This window comes from Abrus precatorius, unplaced genomic scaffold (assembly GCF_003935025.1).
Source record: "Abrus precatorius isolate BTA unplaced genomic scaffold, Abrus_2018 Scaffold8, whole genome shotgun sequence".
Lineage (NCBI taxonomy): Eukaryota > Viridiplantae > Streptophyta > Magnoliopsida > Fabales > Fabaceae > Abrus > Abrus precatorius.
In genome coordinates, this window is record NW_020874428.1 from 38,891,421 (window position 1) to 38,908,006 (window position 16,586).

The following is a 16,586-nucleotide window of genomic DNA, read 5'->3' on the forward strand; positions in this document are numbered from 1 at the left end:
TTTAAAAAATAAAATAAAATTTTAGAAACCTCTAGAATTCAATCAATCACTTCAACCAAATAATATTGAATCATCACTTCTCAAATAGAATTAAAACGAATACATTTAATTCTTGAAATTAAATAGATTAGATAGAAGATTAAAAAATCCAAATTGAGAATAATGTTGCAAATTGATTATCAAGAATGTTGCATTTCCTTGATCCTTCCATTAGGAATGAAAATTATGCAGGAATTTTAAATATAATTATTAAAGATAACACAATTATTTATAATACACATCATAACAACTTTATACAATTCTAACTATATATAATTGAATAATTGCGTTAAACGCGTACCTGATGAGAACCCACGAGTCATAAGCAATCCTGATGAAAATCCATGAGTCATAAGCAATCCTTGTTTTGAGTGAGCGTGTACTACTCTCTTATCTAATTGCTATTATCCCACACTGGTAACTGTCTAATGGGGCAACAGTTATATAAGCCTAATCAGATGAGAGCAGGAACCTCTCACTGGGCACATAGAATAGTCTAACCCATCACGTACTATTCACACTAAGAGCCCAATTACAAAATCTATATAATAATAATAATTATTATTATACACATTTATTTTATGTCATAATTAATAACAACATAACCATAATAATGTAATAATGCTAATCCATAAATTAATATAAATATTAATATTAATGTTAAAAAATCTAACATTCTCCCACTTGGATAGTATTATTAAATTACTAAGTTCACAAACTATGTTGTCGTAACAAGTTATTAATTATCATCAAAGAAATAATAAGCTTTCGATAGTATACAATTATATCCGATAGGGATATACATTACATACTACAAGCAACTTATATTCCAATCACAATATAGATAAAGGAAACATAAATATTATTTCCACAAAGGTCCAAGTATAAAAAGATTGTCATAAAAGTGACGTCAACAAAACATATATCTCATAAAGAAATTAGATAATAATGTCAACAAACAAGTACAAAATTTAACTCCCACTAATCCAAAATATAAAAAGACTTGACCAGACTCATATGAGCTACATGATTCTAAAAAGCTCCAATGGTTAAGCCTTTGGTTAGTGGATATGCGAACATGTTCTTTGTAGCAATGTACAATTTGAGTCTAAAACTCAAGTACTTTCTCTCTAACAAACAAATACTTTAGATCAAAGTATTTCAAACGAGTAGAACTCTTATTATTCTAAGAGAGAAGTATAGCAAAAGTATTGTCGCAATAAATCACAAGTGGCCTAAATATACTGTTAATAATGCGGAAGCCAGAAATCAAATTCTTTAGTCACATAGCCTAGCGTGTAACCTCATAACAAGCGATATACTTTGTTTTCATAGTAGAAGTAGCTATAACTATCTATTTGACACTTTTCCAAGATACAACTCCTCCCGCCATCATAAAAATAAAGCCTGAAGTAGACTTACGGTCGTCAGGGTAACCTACAAAATTGGAGTATCCAATGACCTGAAGTTGATCAGACTTTGCATAGGTCAACATGTAATCTTTGGTTCCCTGCAAATATCTCAAGACTTTCTTAATGGCTTTCCAATGACCCAAACATGGGTTGTTCAAGTATTTGCCCTTATCAACATAAGCAATATCGGGATAAGTGCATACTTAAGCATACATCAAACTCCCAATAGCAGAAGCATATGGAACTTTCTCCATTTTAAAACAACTCTCTATCATCATGAAGACACTAAAAATTAGAGAGTTTCTTACCCCTTTGAACAGGTTCAACACATGGAGAGCAAAAATACATATTAAACCTCTTGAGGATCCTATCAATGTACCCTTGCTGAGACAATCTAAGAGTAACACAAGACCTATCACAACATATCTGGATGCCTAAAATAACAGAAGCATCATCAAGGTCTTTCATATCAAAATGGTTACTCAACATATTCTTTGTCTCATTCGAAGATATCATCAACATGTATGACAAAGATGATAAAATTGCTCTTACTCATCTTCAAGTAAATGCACAGATCTCAAGCATTTTCCTTGAAGTCAATAAAAGTAACCACTTGGTCAAACTTCAAGTACCACTGTCTAGAAACTTACTTCAAACCATAAATGGATTTTATTATTCTAGAATTAAATTCAAGTTATAACAAAATTTGATTTATGTTAGTCCACACAAAATATTCAACAATTTATCTCCCACTTGGACAACATAAATCAAAATATTTTATTATTCTAAATTAATCAACAATATATGGCCATAACAAGATGACAAAATAAACTAACACGAACTATAAACATCTTAACAATGCAGACAATCATACTCGAAGGAGTAGTAATATCGTACATTATAAGATATTTATATCATGTGACTCAACAACTCTAGTAGTATAAGTTAGACAATAAAATCTAGAACCCCTGGAGTCTACACAATATCCTACAAAGAAACTGCTAATTGATTTTATGAACAATAAAAGATAGTAAGCTTTCTCCGTCTTATCAAATTCCTTAAGTTTCTTGCCTAGAGGCACTATTAAGATTTCACAATTTTGCGACGAATCTTTGCCAAAGAATTTGTCACTAATTTATCTGCAACGAATTTTGTGACTAAACTTACTTCTTAGTACTACTCATCTCAAGAACATTGTCTATAATAAACTTCATAATTACTAGACATATTTTATTAGAATGAGCCCATTTAACATGTTTTACTATAACCGCAGCGGAAGATTCAGGTGTAAAAACTTTAGACTTATTCTCAATAAGGGCAACATTCACATTAGAAAATGGCTAGAAACAATTTAACAGAGTCAACTCAATCCTCATAATTGGTCCTGTTCAAAGTTTTCACCGAAGTGGGCATAGACCCTGATGTGGGCATAGAAACTGATATGGGAAACAACAAAGTTTAATATACGCAATTAGCTCAAGTGCAATAATAATATGCCCATCACAAAATTTCTTACTTACTATGATCCCGCCTAAGGGTCCCAGATCACAATAAATAAGAAAGACGAATACAATGCACAAAACTTCATGTCACAAGAATCCTAACACCGATAGGGTATCAGTAAAAAAATGACATAAGCAAAACACAATTGCATAGTATTTTCAAATCACATTAATAACAATACATCAATAGGATATAATTATTATTAATGCAATATATATAATTATATAATTTACACAAGTCATGTATAAATGGTCTCACGATAGGTGAAATGACATTTATACAGAATAATCATGCATTCAGAATTAATTTAAATATGTATATTATGCATGAAATCATAATTATACTAAAATTACATCAAATAATTTATATAAAACTATTTTTTTTAACATATATGACATTCAAAAAGAGAGTGAATAGTATAAAAAAATGTCATAAATATCAAATATTAGTATAATCATGTATAAAAAAAATTGGATCATATTCCATCAATACAATAATTATTTAATTAATTTAGGCACGAGTTAATTAATTAAAAAATATTTACAGTGCCCAAAAAATTATGAAAATTGTCCAAAAAATTTAATATCAAAATAATCCTCCACTCGACGCTCTCTTAGCCATGCGAGGGGCTTCATACACTTAAAAAAAAAAACCCATCAGCTTCAAAACGGGTCCAACAAATTCAGAAACTCGACCTAGTTCAATCTTGCATTCTAAAGTACCAATTCATATTGTTACAAAGAGTGTATTTTGAATAACAAAAAAGAGTTTCAAAGGCTAAAACCTGCGCAGCCATGGAGGATTCAAAGTAATTGAGAATTCAAGCAACCCAAACAGTTTCTTTCAACGAGTAGGGTTCACTACGTTCTTTGTGATGTGTACAACAAAAATAGGGCAATGACGAACGCAAAATGAAAGAAAGAATAAATTCTCAATCTAAAATTGAACGAAATAATGAATTAATTATTAGATTATGTTCGTGTTCAATTTATTAATAAAAGCCCTTAATCAATTTTTAAATAAACCTTTGCCATGATGAGAGAATTTGAAAGAAAACGATTTTAGGGTTCATAGTTTCAAAAAATTAATAAACTGGGAAATTCTCTTAACATACTCGATGAAAATTAACAATTTTTGGATATGATATTTATGAATATAAGAAGAAGAAAAAAAAACCTAAATTATTTTTCAAATCCATACATAAAATTATAGCATTTTGGTTGCTCAAAGTTGGAAAATTATGATGTGTATTAAGTTGTCTCTGATACCATTTGCAGGAATTTTAAATATAAATATTAAAGATAACACAATTATATATAATACACATCATAGCAACTCTATACAATTCCAACTATATATAATTGAATAATTGCGTTAAACGCGTACCTGATGAGAACCCACGAGTCATAAGCAATCTTGATGAAAACCCATAAGTCATAAGCAATCCTTGTTTTGAGTGAGCGTGTACTACTCTCTTATCTAATTGCTATTATCCCACACTGGTAACTGTCTAATGGGGCAATAGTTATATAAGCCTAATCAGATGAGAGCAGGAACTTCTCACTGGGCACATATAATAGTCTAACCCATCACGTACTATTCACACTAAGAGCCCAATTACAAAATCTATATAATAATAATAATTATTATTATACACATTTATTTTATGTCATAATTAATAACAACATAACCATAATAATTTAATAATGCTAATCCATAAATTAATATAAATATAAATATTAATGTTAAAAAATCTAACAAATTACTCTTTCATAGGCACGAACACAAAAATCTAAAGTTTAGAAATTATGGAAGAAGATGGAAAAGAAAAAGAAACTAACATGTTTGTGTTTGTGTTTGTTTTCCTTTTTCTCTCTCTCTATATGGTTGTTTCTCCTTTTAATAGGTTTAAAATTTAAAAATAGAAAATAATCAAAATCCTAATTCTAATGATAAGTTTGTGTATGTTTAGTTTTGTAGTCAAAAAGTAAATTAAAGCCCTAAATGTTAGCTTTCAAATACTATTAGAATAAGTCTAATTAAATATTTGTAGACCAAAATATTTATCTCTTAGATTTTTTACAAAACAAGAATTACTTTAAAATGAAGTCTATAGTCTAAATTATAATCTAAATACTAAAACATGTCAAAATATATGTTATTAAAATAATTGAATTAAGATCTATAAAGACTTAAATAACAAAAATATCTAAATTAATTCAATTATATAAAAAAAAGTTTTAAGATACTAAATATAATATATATATATATATATATATTATAATATATAATATGCGAATTTAAAGGTGTTTTCATTTTAAGATAATAAATAAATTTTTATAATATGGTAAATTATTTTTCTCTCCATAATTATACTTTCTAAAAAAAAATAGACTAATCGTATTATTTATTTATTTATATTTATTCGTTAATTTGTATTTCTGAGTACTGAGATCGACACAGCTCCTTCGAACAATCAAACAAAGGTTCGCATCCTCTCAAATCTCAAATTTTCACTTTCCCTTCTTTCTCTTAATTTCTTCTTTATTTTTCATTTCTGCTCAACGTTTCTTTCTTCTAATTTTTTTTACGCGTATTTTATTAACTTTGGATAAAAACCACTTTTGGTTTTTGTTGTGAAATTCGTGTTCTATTATCGGGAAATTCTAGATGAATTTGAGAAATTATCATAAAAAGGATGCCATTATTTTTTTTTTAAATTGGGGGTTATTTTATTTCTATTGGAACTCTAAAATCTGGGTTGTATATAGGTTGTTAAATTTCAGATGAATTTGGAAAAACTGTTCAATTTTTCCTTTTTGGTTTTTTATAAATTCCCTTGATTTTGTTGTATTATTTTTTAGGTTGTTATATTAGAACCCTAATTTCTTGGTTGTGTATAAGTTATTGTTTCAGTTTTAGTATTTGCCCTTTTTTTTCACAGGATTCATAGGAATAGCTAATTGGTGCACATGCCATGCCAATCATGGTTTTATGCGTTTCCAATTATATAATTCGGTATAAAATTGAATAATGTTTTCGTTGCTTTTTTTTTTTTTTTTCCATTATTACTTAACTTAGTGGTCCTTGTTAGGTGATTTTTGAACTCTGGAAATCATAGTCAGGTTAGATTAGTTACTTTTATTTTTTTAATTGTTACTGTTTATTTATTTACTTACGTATTTAACTTCTGGACCCGGTTGTTGTTGCTCACACTGGACTATTGGTTGCCTCTGATTTTCTAATTTTTTCCTTTATTGCTTTTGTAGGTTTTAATTATTTGGGCGGAACATGTCCAATCGCCGAGGGGTTGAGGCTGAATATATGGCAGATGAATATGAAATGGAAGATGTAGATGATATGGATGATGAATCTAATAATAGGGAAAGAGGTGGTGTAGAGTCTGACGTTGATGAATATGATTACTCGGTTTGTAACAATCTGTTTTACATTTTGCAGTTTGGGCTAGTTTATTAATATGTTTCGTATTATGATTAATCATTTGCCTTTAGTGGTGGTGTGTTGAGGTCAAATGTGTTAATCCTACTTGACTGATTCATCAAGTGATTGCCAACTATGTATACAATTTATCTTTCTCATTGTGGGAGTAAGATTGTAGTTTTGGTACAGAGTGGTAAGGTGGTGGACACTACAGCTGCTCAGGCTAGAAGAGGACAAGACATACAGGGAATTCCTTGGGATAGCCTTAGCATCACTAGAGAAAGGTATCGACAAACTAGGCTTGAGCAATACAAGAATTATGAAAATATCCCCTTTTCAGGGGACAAGTCCGTGAAGGTAACAATTGATCCCTTTTCTCTTTCATATTTTAGAGAAAAATTTTCTTCGATCATGCCATTTTTGAGGAGCATAATACCATTTTGACTTGTCTGTTCTCTACACCAAACAGAATTGTAAAAATACTACAAAGGGATACTCATTTTATGACTTTAGAAAAAATTCAAGATCAGTAAAGTCAACTATTCTTCATTTTCAGGTAAGCTCTCTCTACTTGAGTTTCTGTCATGTTTCAAATTTAAATGTACACTGACATTTTGCTGCATATTGGCTCTGCTTATTCTAGTAATAATAAAAAGTTACAAACAGCTTAATAGTGCAAAAGAAATACCAAACCAAATGTTCAAACTTATAAGTGAAGTTTTAAAAGGGCTCTTATGAATTCAACACTCCCCTTCAATGAAGCCTGTTGGATTTGAAATGAGAACAAAACATGAGCTTACTAATAATATTACTACCAATATTTGGTGCCTAATACATCTTATGTTGAAATTGATAGCAAGAGCAGTGGAAGAAGGAATAGTCTCTAGATCACTTACCATAAGAGCTTTTGACAATGGGGTGTGTTTGACAACAGCTCACTTGCACTTTTTGTTCCCCTAGTTTCAAAATAGTTTCGTTTTGGTTTCCCAAGTTTCAATTTAAACAATTTAGAGCCCTTTATTCCTTCCAGACCTCAGAAAGGACACACAAGAAATTTCTTAAAAATCTTTGAACGGATTCAATATTAACAAAGAGAAAAAGGCAGATAGTCTATAGATTCAGTGTGTGTAAAAGTACTTGATTACTGGTCTATAGATCAGCAGAATATACAACACTGGCAATAGTAGAGAGAGCTTTGTGAGGTCTGCAAAGCTTCAATGTATGATTGATATTTTGTCAAAGTAGCATGATCTGTTCATAAAATGAAAATCTCAAGCAGTGACTTTGATGGTATGGCCTTCAAAAAAATAGGATCTTGCTGTTGTGGGGATTGATTGACATCTTTTATTTTTAAATGATTATGCAGTTGAGGAATTTGGTATGGGCAACATCAAAGCATGATGTATACCTTATGTCCCAATTTTCTATAATGCATTGGTCATCTTTGACTTGCACAAGGTCAGAAGTACTCAATGTTTCAGGTCATGTTGCACCATCAGAGGTGAGTGTTACTTTTAATACTAATTGTTGAATTGAATGCTATAGACTTCTCTGATTGTTCATTTTGTACATTTATGATTTAAATTGATTGTGGACTTATCTTCCAAGCTATCAATTTCCATTGTCAGAGACATCCTGGGAGTCTATTGGAGGGATTTACTCACACTCAAGTCAGTACGCTTGCAGTGAAAGACAAGCTTCTAGTTGCTGGAGGATTTCAGGGTGAACTTATTTGTAAGGTAATTGGATGATTTGCATGTGTTATTAGGAATAATTGCTTTTGTAATCTGTAGTAGATAATATATTAATTGTAAATTGTGTTCCTCGACCTCCAGTAATTTATGAAACATTTTATAAAAACAATATGCGAAGAACTCACAAGCATAATATTAACTTGTGTATGGCAATGAGTGGGTCTTTTGGGTAATATTATAAACTACTGTAACAAATCAACAAATAGCTGTTAATGAGTTTCAGAGACTTAACTATATGTTGAAAATTAGGAAAGTACAGACAGTCTTTGGAGACTAATGTAAAGTGTAGACACTTACCTCTTATTTTCTTCTTTGTGCATTGGTTTTAGTTTTTCCTCTACATGAATAATGTGATCTTTATTCTTTATGATTATAGAAGTCTAGTTTCCTCCATGTTATTTCAATAGCATATCCGCTGTGGTTTAGAATTGTTTTCAAACTCCTACTAGTGTTGGTGGGGCCCTGTTATTACCATCATATCATCCAAACCTTTTTAAGATTGTTGTATAAATGCATGGTTACTTCTTGCTGACTAGATTTATGCTTAACTCCTCAGTTAGATAGAAGTTATTGTTGAATTCTTTATAGGGTGATTAAAAGCTTTCATTGCCGAAAGAGGCAGCATGGCTTTGTAAAGTTTATTTCTCTAGTTTTAATGTAAGACTATTCACAATTTATTCAGGATGATGTGATGTAGATGTTGAATGGGATCAATATTCACTGTCTCCAACATGCTCTTCATCTTTGAAAATGGGAGTTTTAAACAATTTTGACAATATATTAAATTTTTAGAGTTAAACCCTTATTTGGTCCTCAGCAAATTTTTGAAACATCAACTTGGTCTTTTTGAAAGATTTGTGACATTGAATTGGTCGTCAAATAATAAATTTTGGTCAGAGTGTCATCAATTTGGTCCGTGTAAATAGTAACTTTTGGACTGTTTCATGTCAAGAAATTATCATGAGAGTCAAATTGATGTAATAAATTAATAATATTTTAAGGACCAAATTTACATACTGCAATCTTGAGGTTTAAAATGGGAGTTTACTCTAAATTTTCAGCTCAAGAATTATGTTTCTTAGTTTCTTTTTTGAATTTTGATGGTCATCACAGTTCCAGCATTAGAAGTTGTCACAATTTAAATAGTCCTATTAGCTACAGTTTAATTTTCAAATGGTTATTATCTTCTTTGGATTATGAGTTTGTGTCTAGGTCTTTGTCCTATTTTTCATGGGAAAAAGAAACAGTTAACAGCCTTGAAAATATATATCTTTGTAGCCAAAACACAGGATTGGTCTGCATTTTGTCCTGTCTGCTTCTATACTGCACATGCTCATCTTACTTCCAGGGTTTTGTTGATAGCAAGCTCCCATTCAGATTCTTTCTATGGTTCTTTGGTTGCCCTTTTTACCATTTGCTAGAGACCTTGATCAATGCTACCGTCTTGAAATTAAAGTATCCCTGTTGTTAAGCTTGTTTTAAATTCATGATGTTTTTAACTAGGACCTTGAAACCCCTCTCTCCTCTGAAACTCGACCCTAAACCATTTGACTTTCTTTTTTGTGAAACCTTAAATATATAGATCTTAAAAGAATATTGTTCTGGGAAGGTGTGCCAGTTGTTCCTTTCTTCCTTTTTGGTGTCTTCCTATATCACAGACATAGTCTTGTGTTCCCTAAATTTTATAGGCCCTGTGGAGCTTGAAAACAATTCAATGAGCGTGTGGTGTTTTTGCCACTTTGCAATGTGGCTTGGTTCATTATTGCACTTGATATTGATAATTAAAAGCCTGAAGTGTATGGGTCAGATAATTATGGTTTTTGACTTGATGTCATCAAACTGGTTATTAATATTGAATATCGGTGGAGTCCTTTAGTGTTTCTGCTCCTTTTTGCCTTTATTGTTCCTTTCTGGATTTCATTTTTAAGCTTCTCTTTGCAAACGCCATTTGGATTATCTTTTCATTCATGTTATTTCTAGTAGGCATATACAGATGCATATTTTTGTAGATTATTGCTATCAGACTGTACATGCTTTTGTTTTATAGTTACTCTTCCAGATGCTGCTAACTTGTCCCTCATAGGATTTGTTCTTGGTTTTAGAACCATCAACAGATATCAAGATTTTATCACCTTCTTTGTTACTGGAATGCAGCACCTAGATCGACCTGGTGTTAGCTTTTGCACAAGAACAACTTATGATGATAACGCTATCACCAATGCCATTGAGATTTATGCTTGTCCTAGGTATTTATATTTCCTTCTCCTGGTGGTTTTGTTATTTTATTTATGGATATGGGTGCTAAGTTTATTGTTCTTGCTTTCTATTTTTAGTGGTGCAGTTCATTTCACAGCCTCAAATAATGATTGTGGAGTCAGAGACTTTGATATGGAGAAATTTCAGTTTTCTAAGCATTTTCGTTTTCCCTGGCCAGTGAATGTGAGTCCTTAAGATTTTTTTTTTCTTACCTTTGTTTCTCTCTCCCTCCAAACTCTGATAAATGGATACTTCAGTTTTTTTTATTTCCTTACACATTAGAGATATGGATAAGGCTGTTTTGTCTTTGTTGTCTATTCCTACTCCTCTCTAGCTACTACTTTTAATATTGAAATAGTTTAGAGAAATAACAGACGAATGTGGGTGCCAATAACACTCTACCTTTGGAATATGATCGCATAACAATCCTGTTGTAATCAAGATAAATTTTTTTGTTCCTGAGTTTTTAGCATCTCTTTGCTTTCTAATTCCCCCCGCCCCCCCATCTTTGGCCCCTTTTACTGCAGCATTCTTCTCTCAGTCCAAATGGTAAACTACTCCTAATTGTTGGAGACCATCCTGAAGGTATGTTGGTGGACTCCCAAAATGGAAAGGTAATACTCTACTTTCTTTTTGTTCAACAAACAATCGATTCTTTATTCAAGTTACTTATTTGTATTTTTTTTTTTTAAATTTTGCAGACAATTATGTCCTTGTCTGGGCACTTTGATTATTCATTTGCATCATCATGGCATCCTGATGGTGTCACCTTTGCTACTGGAAACCAAGACAAAACCTGCCGAATTTGGGACATGCGGAATTTATCCAAGTCAGTGGCTGTGCTGAAGGGCAACCTTGGAGCCATCCGTTCAATCAGATATACTTCAGATGGCCGGTACATGGCTGTGGCAGAGCCAGCAGATTTTGTGCATGTCTATGATGTGAAAAGTGGGTACGAGAAGGAGCAGGAAATTGATTTCTTTGGTGAGATTTCAGGCATATCTTTCAGTCCAGATACTGAGTCCCTTTTTGTTGGGGTCTGGGATCGTACATATGGGAGCCTTCTTGAGTATGGCCGGTGTCGAAAGTATTCATACCTTGATTCACTGCTTTAAGTGAATATTCAAGGAGAAATAAGTAACATGGTAGCCGGTGCACTTGAACAGCCTGTTTTAATATCTGATTGAGTTAGGTTGGTCTATGTATAAATTGAGTATTGTGCTATTGTTCTCAGTTGTACTGTTAGGGCGTGTTTGTATCAGTGTGTGGAAGGTGAGGGGATGTACAGAAGGCTAGAAGGCGACGATAGCGCAATTGGGGTGGAAAGTTAGAAATGTTGTATGTGGTTGATCTTGAGATGCTTAGTATCAGTATGTAATTTAGAAAACCTGTGCCTGGGGAAACTCATTATGGAGAGATAAATCATGATGTTCCTTGATCTTTGTCGATTGACTTGTCCTGTTAACGTTTTGATTGGGAGTGAGTCATTCAAGGCAAACGAATGGAGTTAATTTGCTCATTGAGGATATAGGTTTCTTTAAAGTGCGTTTGGGAGTTAGATTTGGAAAAGGGAGGGGAAGCTAATCTTTCTATTTTAATTTTTTTCGCTTATTCACAACCGGGCAAAAGCCCAAACACAAAAGCCTACCAAATTAAATTGGGAAAAAAGATTACCGTATCATTCTCTCTCAGGATGAAAACAAGTAATGGGAGATATTAAAATATTAACTAATTTCAGGCACGATAAAGCCCAGTTAGGTAGCTAGTTTGCATAGCGATTAACTTTTCTAAATACATGATAAATATTAACAATTCTAATGGAATTGACAAACAATTTGATCTTCCTAATAATTATTTATGGATACACTTGAATTAATTAAAAGAGTAGCTAGATTGAAATCCATTTCAACTGAAACATCTAATTTGAGATCTCTAATTAGCTTAAGACCTAAAAGAAGAGCTCATAATTCAAAAAAGATAACTGAGCATGATCCTAGGTTTCTTAATAAAACCAGCACAAAATTTGCCTTGATCATCTTTGATTAAACCTTCACAAGCTGTCAGTCTTTGAACTCTATAAATTGAACCATCTAAATTAAGTTTGAATTTACATAAAGGATGAAGAAGGGGATAAAGTATCATTAGAGGTTAATATAACATTTCATCTTATAAAGGAAGTCTTTCAAATTTAGAAATTTTCTATTAAACATCCAACTATTCCTATTTAACCATAATAGCTAAATAGCATTCTAAACTGAGTATTCCATTGTTTAATACCATTTAAACAGTTAATTTTGAGGTTAAAAGTTAGTCATTTAGTTAAATTCAAACTGAAAAAGGGAATACTATAATTTTCAACAATAAAAGGATGCCACATATCATATACAAATCACAATATTTAAGAATATGCATCACAATTTCACAATTATTACAATATTTATCACATAAACTAGAATTTGAAAAAACTCCTTTTAAACTTCTCATTAGTTAAAAATTTATCATGAACAATTTTCTAAAAAAATAATTTAATTCAAAGAGGATCTTGTCAGTTTTAGATTAAACTAACAATTTAGATTCGTCACTATCAAAATTAGTTTCTAGAATAGAAAAAGTAAAACTTGAAGAAAAATTACCATTAGAAGAAAAAAAATCAACTAGCCATATATGGACTAGCATTACTTGGGGAATAATAAGACTATTAATAACCTGTTTAGTTTGAGCTATAATGCAAGGAATTTCTTTTTCCAATTCTAATAATTATTTGATATAAAATCAGCCACTGAAAGACTTAGCAAACATTCAAGGACATAACGATTTCAGTCAACTAGTCTTTTAAATCTAGGAATCTAGAAATCATCTCAAAATTAAAGTTAGGCCATTACCTTTAATCCAAAACAACCCTCTTTTTAAGTTGGCCTAGGCACTACAAATACCTTTCTAGCAAACAAAAACAGAACCTGAGTGAGGAATAATATGATTATTTTCTAAATTGAATTTATATTTTGCTAACAACACCCTAACTCAAAGATAATGAGGATCGTTAATTAAATGTCAACCTAATCTCATCATATATGCTATGTTTGTTTGATGTATATCCTTAAATCTGAGGCTGCCTGACATTTGAATTTACAAATTTTGTTCCAAGCTACTAAGTAACACTTCCTTTTATAAGAAGATTCTTATGTTAAATTTCTTTTAGAGTTTATTTATTTCTTCACAAACTCCTAAAGGAATAAGATGAGATTGCATAGTATAGTTTAGGATGTCCATAATACTAGATTGAGGTAAAGTGACCCTACCAGCAAAGAAAATAGAATTAACTTTCCAATTAAAAAGTTTTTTTTTAATTTTATCAATTAAATTTGAATAAAGAGCTTTATTAGATTTTTTACAAAAGACCAAAATACTCAAATAAGTATCCATATTATCAATTCATTTAATCCCTAATCTTTTACTAAGTTTTTTTTAATATTAGAATTGATATTTGTAGAGAAAAAAATAGAAGATTTATTATAATTTAATAAAAGATTTATTATAATTTACTTGTTAATCAGAAGTTATACATGACAAATGCAATATAGATTGAATAAGATTAACTTGATCTAATGAGGCTATAAAAACTAAAATTAAATCATCTATGTAAAAAAGTGTGAGAAATTCTAGAATCCTTCCTACCAAACCGAAAAGGAAGTCACTCACCATTTTGGACCGTAAATTAAATGTAATAAGTTAACATTTATAAATAAAGGATAAAAATATAAGGAGATAAATGGTTCTTTTGACGAATACATCTAGAAGAAAAAATACTATCCAAAAGATCACCATTACAATTAATTTTGAAAGAAAAAGAGAGAATACGTTCAACAACTAGATTAATCTAATTTTTTTAGAATCAACCATATCCAAAGTCTCTCTAATAAAATTCCAACTAAGTTTATTATAAGCTTTATAAAGATTGAGTTTAAGAACCATAAATTACCTTTCAAATTTTTTAAAAAGTGGATTAATTCTTCAAGAATAATTATATTATCTATCCCTTGCCTCGAGAACCCTCGAGAACAAAATTACACTAGTTTTCATTAGGGAGGAGAAATTGTATTCTATTAATTTAAATTTTTGTAATAATTTTATATATAACATTAAAGAAAAATTGGTCTATTTTGAGTAATATTTTCTATATTAAGACCTTATAGATAAAGGTTAATATTGTTTGATTCACAACACCAATTTTAGAAGGATAAAAAAAATTTCATTTGAAGTGATTTAAAAGAATATGAGAATCAAAACTAATTTTAACATGTAAATTCCCTGAGAAAACTTGATTTGAAGTGATTTTGAATTAGACTCCTAATTTTATAAGGATCAAAACACCATTAATCATTATTATTCCTTAAGGCTTCAATATTGTTATTATGTCAATAGATCAAAATTGATTGATAAAAAATATGTTGTTTCTATCCCCCTAATTTTATTCATTTTGATCTAGCTTGATAAAACTAATAAGCTTCCTCTTGATCTAAAATATTTTCATATTTCTTCTAGAGAATTGATAAAAGATCAATCAAGAAAGAATTATTAGAATTATTGAATTTTTTGTGAATTTAATCTATTATATTAAATATCCACCTTACTTTAACAAAAATATTACTAAAATTAAGAGAGGTAATTCTGATTTACTTGATTTCTAAAATTAGGATGAGTGAACCAAAGAGTTAGGAACTTAAAAGGTCTATTTTTTTTAATAGAAAGTTAAGAATTATCTAATTTGAGCCATAGAGTTGTATGATTAGATTTCATAATAGAGATATGAATAAAAGAATAATTAGGAAAGAAAGATCTCTAATCATTATTTATCATTATCCTATCAATCCTTTCTCTTAAATTTTTTTTTTCAAGTAAAAGGCACTCCTTTAAAATTCATATCAGAAATACTAGAAAAGTCTAAGTAAGTAGAAAAGTTTTAAATAGCCTTCTTATTTACTATTACACCTCCTTTTTTTTCATATTCATATAAAATTGAGTTAAAAATTTCAATTACACACCAAGGAGAATTAAAATTTAAACTAAAATTAATAAGTTCTTGCAAATTTAAATTTCTATAACATTCTTGAAAACTAGTATAGATGACAATTAATATTCACGGAAATTTTTTTTTAGAAGATATAGACTAGTGAATAAAATTATTTACTAGAAAAGCTAATTGTATCAACCCCCAAACATTATTGGTCATCTTAATTTTTTTATAGTCATTTCAGCTTTCTTATTACTAATTTTATGTTCAAGTAAAGTTATAAAATTTAAACTGCACATTCTAATTAAATAATTTACAAGTCTATGAAAGATTTTTGCACCTGCCCCACTACAATTCCAAAACATACAATTCATTTATCAATACTAGAATTTAAGACAACATTCTCAGAATGTCCAAATCTAATTGAGTCACATTAGTTTTCATTTCTATGTTATTTCTAACTATTTTACTATTTATCTCGTCAATTTCCATAAATTTTTCTAAACTTAAATGTTTGTTTTTACTATTTTCCTCCTCTTCTAATTTTAAATTTCTAATTTTTGTCATAAACATTAAAACCTATAATTTCCTCCATTGTGCTTCATTCTCTATATTTAAATTCAATGTCTTTACCTAGATTTTTCTTTACCAACAAAGTTTCTCTATCCTTTTTCTTATTTTTGTCTTCAAAAACATTAAGATCAACACCGTCTTCTCGTTAGTAGACTCACCTTTAAACAATTGATCCTTATTATAATCTTAACCTCAATTTTATTTATCTTTATCCCATTTATTGATTTCTAACATCATATCTAACTAAGAGTTTTCATGAATTATGCTTTCTTTATTATGCAATTGTTCCAAATCTTTTATCTTTTCTCCTATTAACTAAGTAGTCATGTTCTTATAAAGTGAGTCTTATTCATAGTAGTAAATTCTGAATAGTGGCATAGAGTGGTTGACCCTAAAAATGCTATAGTGGGATGACCACTATTTTACACATTTTAAATATACCATATATATATATATATATATATATATATATATATATATATATATATATAGGGGCATAATTTTCTTATACTAATGCAAGTCTAAAAACTTTTACACTTAATTTGAGTCTTTGATTTAACTTACATCTAATGAGTTATAATTTATTACTTCACTAAT

At 29.9% G+C, this 16,586-nt stretch overlaps 1 protein-coding gene across 5 annotated transcripts; it reads left to right on the top strand.

Annotated features, from left to right (window-relative positions):
* The first annotated feature begins 5,371 nt into the window (after nt 1-5,371).
* LOC113874875 (uncharacterized WD repeat-containing protein C2A9.03-like) lies at nt 5,372-11,929 on the top strand. 5 transcript variants are annotated; one of them, XM_027513100.1, is made up of 11 exons: nt 5,443-5,972; nt 6,049-6,079; nt 6,224-6,383; nt 6,585-6,752; nt 6,865-6,951; nt 7,762-7,896; nt 8,024-8,134; nt 10,304-10,395; nt 10,483-10,588; nt 10,933-11,019; nt 11,107-11,861. In XM_027513100.1, the coding sequence occupies exons 3-11, from the start codon at nt 6,246-6,248 to the stop codon at nt 11,518-11,520; spliced, it is 1,338 nt and encodes a 445-aa protein (XP_027368901.1). In that variant the 5' UTR covers nt 5,443-5,972; nt 6,049-6,079; nt 6,224-6,245; the 3' UTR covers nt 11,521-11,861. The 5 variants fall into 5 exon arrangements, with proteins under 5 accessions (XP_027368900.1, XP_027368903.1, XP_027368901.1 ...); XM_027513099.1 differs by lacking the exons at nt 5,443-5,972; nt 6,049-6,079 and adding an exon at nt 5,372-5,440 and having other exon boundaries at nt 11,107-11,929; XM_027513102.1 differs by lacking the exons at nt 5,443-5,972; nt 6,049-6,079; nt 6,224-6,383 and adding an exon at nt 5,408-5,440 and having other exon boundaries at nt 11,107-11,863.
* The last annotated feature ends 4,657 nt before the right edge of the window (nt 11,930-16,586 follow it).

Coding starts and splice junctions, on each gene's coding strand:
- LOC113874875 (XM_027513101.1), top strand. CDS start 6,246: ATGTCCAATCGCCGAGGGGTTGAGGCTGAATATATGGCAGATGAATAT. Junction 6,398..6,586: donor TACTCGGTTTGTAACAATCT/GTTTTACATTTT, acceptor TTTGGTACAGAG/TGGTAAGGTGGTGGACACTA. Junction 10,396..10,482: donor GAGATTTATGCTTGTCCTAG/GTATTTATATTT, acceptor TTCTATTTTTAG/TGGTGCAGTTCATTTCACAG.